We start from the raw sequence: 8,102 nt of genomic DNA on the forward strand, positions 1-8,102 counted from the left end.
GGTCAGAAAATACATATCTAATAATTGTAAAAGGTGAAACTAAGGGGTTGTGATGAATTTTTATTATATACAAAGATAATATGTTTAGTAATACGACCGTAATATTCTTACTTGATTAGTAAAAATTGTAACATAACTGTTACTGCGAAGAGTAGAAATAATTAATATTGCTACTACTTATCTAATAGTATTACCGTTTTAATTTATTTTTTTCTTTAAAATATACTATTACTACTACTAATAACAGTAATAATAATAATAATATCACTAAAAAGGTAGAACAAAATATACTTACTCATTAAGATCTTTATTTCTCATTTGTGACATATAATTGACTTATAGGTAAAGGAACATCACATCACCATTTCATACCTATAAGTTAATTATATGATTTAAAAGATAATAAAATAAATTTAATGATAGACTTATTGATTATTTTCTAAAGGGTGCATCACTAGACTTATTATTAAGTTATTGAGCCAATTCTTCCACCAAGAACCCAAAAATGGCCCATTCTATATCCATCACCGTATCGTCAATCGTCTCTTCGTCGCGTCTCTTCCACCCTTCATTTCTGAAGTCCGTTTCTACCATCATATCGATTGTATTCAGTTCAACCACTTTCCACGAGTGCATCCGCTTGCATACCCTTTGCACAATCACGTGATGTTCTTCATTCTTGTTTTCTTCTTCAATGAGGTCAAACACGAGTTTCTTCATGTACCAAGGGATTTTCCCAACCCCGAGATGGTTCACTATCTCCCTAAAAAGCTTTTCGTTCGTCACCTCTTCTCCAATAACTAAAACATCCTCGTCTTCACTGCAACATTGTTCTAGCATGTGATTTTCAAGTTTGATCGGATCTAACCCCGCAAGCCTCTCGAACCTTTGAAGCTTTTGTAATAGTTGATGTTTTGCACCTATAAATTTGCACATGAATTTTTTTAGATAAAACAGAAATAAAAAATGATCACAAAGAAAACAAAGAGAAATATATCTCATTTGTAACAATAATTTAATGAGTGTTTTTCATTAAAAATAAAAAAAGATAAAGATATCATGATTAAGACTTTAATTAAAATAAAACTACAAATATAAGTGATTTTTTGCCGTATATAAATTCTATGGTCCCATCAATAATTTGAGTATCCACTTGTTACAATTACAAATCAATAATAGAACTCTATTAGGACTTTAATTAAACTTTTTTTTTCTAAGTAATTAGACTGGCCGACAGTCCATCAATGAAGAGATGTTTAATTAATAGCCGTGACCCTCTTGTGTTTGTAATTTTGTATTGCTTATTTTTATTTTTATCTTGCATGCAATGTAAGATTATTGTGCATTGTAGTATGTATCAACAAGCACAATACATACAAATTTTATTGCAAGACGTACAAGTAATTTAACTAAAACCAAATCTAGAGGCAAACAAGCAATGCACGACAACAAGCACAATACATACATAAAAACACCTATGATGATGAAAACGACTTCTTTAACTATAGATGTGACATAATAAACACAAATTCTTTTAATAGACCAAATACAACTTATTCTATAAATTGTTGTACTCTTAACACGTAGTATCATGTCGCTTTGTATTTTTATACGTACTTTAGTGGTACTAATATCAAGATTAGCTTTCTATACATCTCTTTATAATCTTTAATGGAAAATGTATTTACGCATATGCAATAATTAAAAACCGTCACTTACTTTGTACACTCTGATAACAGCATTCGATATCATAGTCCTCCTCTGTGACCCCGGCATCACGCTCTTCCTCCTCTTCATCATCAAACAAAATGTCAAGGACTGAAACTGGACTACATTGTTCTTTTTCTTCTTCGTTCTTTTGCCGATTAGTTTCTTGAGGACACTCTACTTCGCAACTTTCTTTGTCCTATGAATTACAAAATTTTAATATTTCAATGCTAAAAATGTTAATATATGTTTTAAAACACACACAAATGTTGAGATACGTGTCTCTCATGATTTAATCATAAGGTTATAAGGTCGTATGTAATGGGGCGCGGTGAAGGCCATAGCGCCGGTATGGAGCCCCCCACACCGCCCCCCCAGCGTCATGATCAAAAAAAAAAAAACCCGGCGTGAAAAATTTCGCGGCGCGAGGAAGAAGGGGATTTGTTCTCCATTTTCCACTTTGGTCCCTGCATTTTACAATTTGGTCCCTGCGTTAAAACACTTTGGTCCCTGCATTTTACACTTTGGTCCCTGCATTTTACACTTTGGTTATGATGAGGTAGGGCTTTAGGCCATGTGTAGTCATAAAGCCCCCAAAGGGGCGTTATGCGCCATGTGGCATGCCACGTCACCCCGGGGCTTTATGGGGCTTGAGGCCGTAGTCATAAAGCCCTACCTCATCATAACCAAAGTGTAAAATGCAGGGACCAAAGTGTAAAATGCAGGGACCAAAGTGTTTTAATGCAGGGACCAAATTGTAAAATGCAGGGACCAAAGTGGAAAATGGAGAACAAATCCCCTTCTTCCTCGCGCCGCGAAATTTTTCACGCCGGTTTTTTTTTTTTTTGATCATGGCGCTGGGGGGGGCGGTGTGAGGGGCTCCATACAGGCGCTATGGCCTTCACCGCGCCCCATTACATACGACCTTATGACTACGGCCTCAAGCCCCATAAAGCCCCGGGGTGACGTGGCATGCCACATGGCGCATAACGCCCCTTTGGGGGCTTTATGACTACACATGGCCTAATTGTGGGAATGTTGAAAAGTTGACTTTTGATTTTTCTTCTAGCCTCTTCTATACCCTATAGACACCCATACTAGTATTGTACATGTGTGGTTGATGGTTATTGGATTGTTTGGTGTATATTAACTATTTAAGTAGAAACAAGGATACAAAATGTAAATAAGACAAATTTTGGTTTGTCCACTTGGGGTATATTCAATTCTTATTTATAGCTAAAATAGTACCCCATTTAATAAGATAAATAATAAAATAGTTAAAGTTTTCATATAATACTATAACTTGGTTTTGGACTAGAATCTTAAATATATCAAAAACAATTTGTAAAAGACATAAACACCCCCCAACAAAACTCTTTGTCTCCACAACAAGCTTGTGGTCTTTTTTTTTTTTTTTTTTTTTTTTGTCATTTCACTTGCAATTCAGAGGCGAGTTTTCTGAAAACTTCTACTAAAATCCTCAACTGAGTTACGAGTTAACTCGGATTGCCATAAATTAAAGTTCTATGATAACTCACTCTCTCCAAGGCGGACCTAGGTAGAGCCCTTGGTGGACGGGCATGCAAACCCCTTGAAAGAAAAATTTAGTGTATTTTATAGGCAAAATTCTAACTGCACCCTTTGAACATTTGGTTAAAACCCCCTCGTTCGCACCTCTTGAAAATATTCTTGCGTCCGTCACTGACTCTCTATCCTATGATTTTTACTGAATGCAAGATTCTACCATGCTAAATCAGTAACATCGTCTATCTACTTTTTTTTTCAAAAGGTTCGCTTAACGAACCTTATGATAAAAAAAAAGTAGAGAGATAATAATATAATACGACTGATTTTACATTTAACACAACTCTAAATTAAATAATTTAGAGGTGAATGGAGAATAATAATACTTTATAATAATTTATTAAACACAAGTGGCACTGGTTCCGCCGGTGGCACAGTTATACTCAAGTGGTTTGTCAGTGATCCAAATTAAAAGAACGGTACAAAACCTGTTTAAAATGGCAGCTCGGAGACGACACCGGCGACGAGAACTCGGGTCCCGGGCGAGTCAGCGACGGGCTTCGTTGAAGCGAAAACCGAAAAGGGCTAGAAGGATTCGAACAAAAACACTCAACAACATCTTCAAGTTCAAACTCATGAACCGATCTTGAACTACATGAAGTCTCCAACTCCGATGACTTCTCCCACCACTCACCACTACTAACCATGCTACCATTACACGATCGAGACAATCTTTTCTGATCAAATTTACCCTTCACATTATTTTCACTAACCGGTCCAATGCCACGGTTTCTTACTTTTGTACTCCGGTCTTTCAACCGCCGGAGAAAAGATCCAAACAACCCCAACCCGATTTGTTTAGACTCGGGTTTGGGTTTCTGGACCCGCCCGGCTGCTTCCACCAGCATGGCGGCGGTCTTCGCCGGAATATGAAACATTCCGGCGGCGGCGGCATTGTTACATGGGCTCTTGTTATTCAACTCCCTCGCCGGAAAACTCGCCGGAAAATCAAGAAATGGTGATTTTTTATAATCTGGGGAGTCTTGGAGGGAGAAAAGACAGACGTGGTTGATGCAGAAGTTGGGTTTGATGATGGGTTTGTGTTTTTTGATGTTTAGAGATGATTTTCCGGCGACGGTGGTGGTGGGTTTGAGCTGGGAACGGCGGTCGGCGATGTAGTTTTTGAGGTGGAATGGTTCTTGGTCTTCTTTGAGTAACTCGTGTAGGTGTTTTTGACTCATGGTTGGAAAGTGTTTTGAGGGGGGGTGGGGGTTTATGATTGGGAAGATATGAACATGAGTAAGATGATGAGTTTGAAAAGGGTTGAGTTTGAGTTAGTTGAAGAGGTTTCAACACCAAAAGGGGAAGATTGGAAATTGTAAAATGGTTTGGTTTAGAGTGTGGGGAAGTAGTGAGGAGGTTTCTGGTTTTAAGTATCCAAGGAACAACAAGGATGTCCCCACTGCCAAGAGTTGGGTGAAAAGATAAGTTTTTATCTTTGTCTGGTTGAGAGGACCAAAACGTGGCTAAAGCTTGGCATTTTGGTCCGGTCAACAGACCCGTCAGACAACCGTCAGTCTTTGTCTGGTTGACCGGACCAAAACGTCGCGCTTTTGCTACAACTCGACACTACAGGGTATGCATATAGGACAAAAAACACATTTTTGGATGTACCTATCTACACACTTGGTGTGTAGATAGTTTGTGCCTTTATTTATACAACCTGTATTCCTTTAAATTCATTATCCGATAATATCGTGCCATGTTAGCATCTAATACGACATTATAAATAAATGGAGCTTTGTAACTTGTGTATATCATCATATAACACATTCATCTAGCACGAGTTTATGAACCAAGAATTGATCCCACCAGGCGAACCTATGGTGGCTGCGACAGTGTTCCTTTTCTATTCGCGTGAACCCACGGCCTCATCCAGTAAACGCCCCATCACCCTTATACAATTTTTATGTATATATTTATTCAAAATGTGACAACCCTCACTAAACCAGGTATCCGTACGACTTAATTAACTATTAATTGTTGCTTAATTATTGTGCTTAACTGAGATTACTGATGAACTGCTACTTGACTGTTGATACTTGTACATGTCTGCATCATACTTTGATTTCCGTCACTACATTATTTACTTACTGAACTCTAGTGACAAACATGATGCACAAAAGCACAGTAGCATTTGAACGGATAACCTATTGAACATGCTGATAAAGCCAGCATCAGGCAGACACTGCCTCTAAAGGCCTGAATGAGCCAGAAATATTTTTACTACACCCAGAGTGTGTGTAGGGATACAAGGGTTGTAGAACTGCGTCTATGGGAATAAGATATAATGATTGGATGTGCCTAAAACGTACTCTAAGCACAAAATGTGACAACCCAATCCTTAAGGTCAGTATTTTGTGGTCACGTGATTCTACTTTTCGTTATTCCTTGTTCGTATTCGTTACGTTAATTTAATTAATAAACGCTCGTGCCTGAAATGTAATAGTGGAATGTGTGACGTATTATGAACATGTTTTCTTGAGTGTAGTTGTTTAACCTTGAGATATCGTCAAAACATTCTATGCATCGAGTAACTGAACTAAAAGATTTAATATCGTTAATACTCTTGGGCTGTCGACCATTGGGCTGCACTGATGGCCCATCATGTCCGAACAAGCATGAACCGAGACTAACAAGGCTTGAATGATTCTCGACCATATTAGGCCCAATAGTTGTAATGCTTAATGTGTGTTGATATGGATCGGCCCACTTACCATGATTGGATTTATAACTGAACGAACGTAATACTCCTCTATGCCCTATCATTACAATATATCAAACACAAACCCTACACCCTCTATTGTTCACGTCGGCAGGAGAAACCCCCCCCCCCTCTTCGCATTAGCGGCTGATCATTCGAGATTCCTGGTTAGTCCATTCATGTATGTTTAAGTTATTCATTACATGATCGCATGCATCAGTGAAAGTTTGATTTATAGTAATGTTTGACTGTGATTAGTTGTGATTATTATGAATTACCTGAGTTAATTGATCCAACATTCTTATAAACTGTTCCTGATGATTAGCTGTAACATACCAATTTTTATTATAAGGTTTGGTTAAATTTATTAACCACTAGTAACTAGTCTATTTTAATATAAATACTCAACCTAAATAGTTTTAAAAACTATTTTATAAAGTTGGTTGAAATCTTATATTAATTAATTGGCCTGTATATGGGTAACCTTTCTAATAAAATAAAAGTCTATAAAAAATTATATTATTTAACAAGTATATTACGGGTAAGTTGACCGTTAGAAATATAAAGTTCCTAGACGAGCCTAAGAACCCTATTATAATTAAATTATAAAAATACATTGTAATTTTTGAACCTATTCTATTTTTAATGAAACTTAGACCCAAATGTAGACAAAAAAATATTCCCGTTCTAAAGACATATTCATTATTTTATAAAACGCTATATTTTAGAAATTACAAACGCCAAATAAGTAAAGCAGTTAAATTAATCATAATATAAATAATAAATTAATTAAATATGGAATTCATACATACGTGTATATTATATTAATATTAATATTAATAATAATAATAACTAAACATTCTACGTGGCTTATAGAGAAATAAAAGAAAATTTAAAATAAAGTAAATAATGATAGGTGTCTTTCAAAGTGTGTACGTGTAAGTTATATGGAGTTCATGCACTTTGGAGAAATTCCTATAAATAGGAGTCATTTACAATTTGAGAAGTTGCCCAGACCTGTGTCGCCTCCTCTCTTCTTTTCATACATATAATTTTATTTTAATTCACCCAATAATAATAATAAAGCCCTGCTTCGTTTTAAGTATTATAACTCCCAATCACCGCTACCCTTTCCGATTGATTTGAGTCTCATAACGCATGTCAAGGCTCTGCCCGACTAAGTTCGTTTGGATTCTATCTCGGAACATCGGGACAAGGTTGATTTAGGGATACTATACTTACCACAAGTGGAATATATATTTTTAATAGCCCAAAGGTTATACCCAAAATTTATACCAGGAGTCCTTCTAGTTGAACCCTAAAGTTACACAGTGAGTCCATTCCTTTTTCCCACCATTCTACTCTCTTTTTGTAAGTTACCCAAAATTATTATTTATTATTTATTATTTCTATTTTATAAACAAACTTTCATCAAAAGTCATGCCTATTATTTTATTTACCCAATAGGGAACCATAGTTGAGACACCCAAGTAATCCTGCACAACTCCTAAAATTTTCATAGCAATCAGAATCAGGATCAGGACCCCTAAAACTCAAGGGGGGCAAAACCTAGTTGACGATTATCTTCATAACTCATTATAAAATTCGAAAATTTAAAAACGGTCGACACAGCAAGCCTACATGCACAAAGGGCTACTCTATGAAAGTAGGGTGATCACTCGCGTAGCGCGACGCCTATAGGGGTACCCCCTCGCGCTACGCGACGGTGTCAAAATTTCAGTATAAATAGCAGGGGTTGGGACTTGAATTTTGGCATTTGAACGACGAAAATCGGAGTTACGTAAGCCAAGTTATAAGCAAAACAGTCCAACACACACACACAATTATCGAATCGCTGCCGCAAAACAGGGTAATTAGTCAATCGCTATTACGACTCAGTTTCAGGGATCAATATACCCAAAGAATGTCTAAATGCCGCCCACATTGGGCTATGCTTTATCGTTGTCGATAATTCGATAATGAGCCGAAGCATTGTACTTTGTCGTTGTCGATAATTCGATATACGAGTTGAAGTACTATACTTTGTCGTTTGTCATTTTGATAAATGAGCTGAAGTATTGCACTTGGACATTCATTGTAAAAATTG

The 8,102-nt window shown here is 36.6% G+C and overlaps 1 protein-coding gene across 1 annotated transcript; it reads right to left on the minus strand.

Annotated features, from left to right (window-relative positions):
* Positions 1-276: 276 nt before the first annotated feature.
* On the minus strand, positions 277-4,628 carry LOC110882781. Its single transcript, XM_022130719.2, has 3 exons — positions 3,720-4,628; positions 1,720-1,906; positions 277-920 (listed from the first exon to the last, which is right to left on the minus strand). Exons 1-3 carry the CDS (start codon positions 4,470-4,472, stop codon positions 472-474), a joined length of 1,389 nt encoding a protein of 462 aa, XP_021986411.1. The 5' UTR covers positions 4,473-4,628; the 3' UTR covers positions 277-471.
* Between the last annotated feature and the right edge of the window lie 3,474 nt (positions 4,629-8,102).

This window comes from Helianthus annuus, chromosome 1, assembly GCF_002127325.2.
Source record: "Helianthus annuus cultivar XRQ/B chromosome 1, HanXRQr2.0-SUNRISE, whole genome shotgun sequence".
NCBI lineage: Eukaryota > Viridiplantae > Streptophyta > Magnoliopsida > Asterales > Asteraceae > Helianthus > Helianthus annuus.

What these genes read in the sequence shown, in the direction of transcription:
- LOC110882781 (XM_022130719.2), bottom strand. Translation starts at nt 4,472, where the DNA reads ATGAGTCAAAAACACCTACACGAGTTACTCAAAGAAGACCAAGAACCA. An exon ending in CGAGCTGCCATTTTAAACAG is followed by an intron (nt 1,907 to 3,719) that starts GTTTTGTACCGT and finishes TGTAATTCATAG; the next exon opens with GACAAAGAAAGTTGCGAAGT. An exon ending in CTGTTATCAGAGTGTACAAA is followed by an intron (nt 921 to 1,719) that starts GTAAGTGACGGT and finishes GCAAATTTATAG; the next exon opens with GTGCAAAACATCAACTATTA.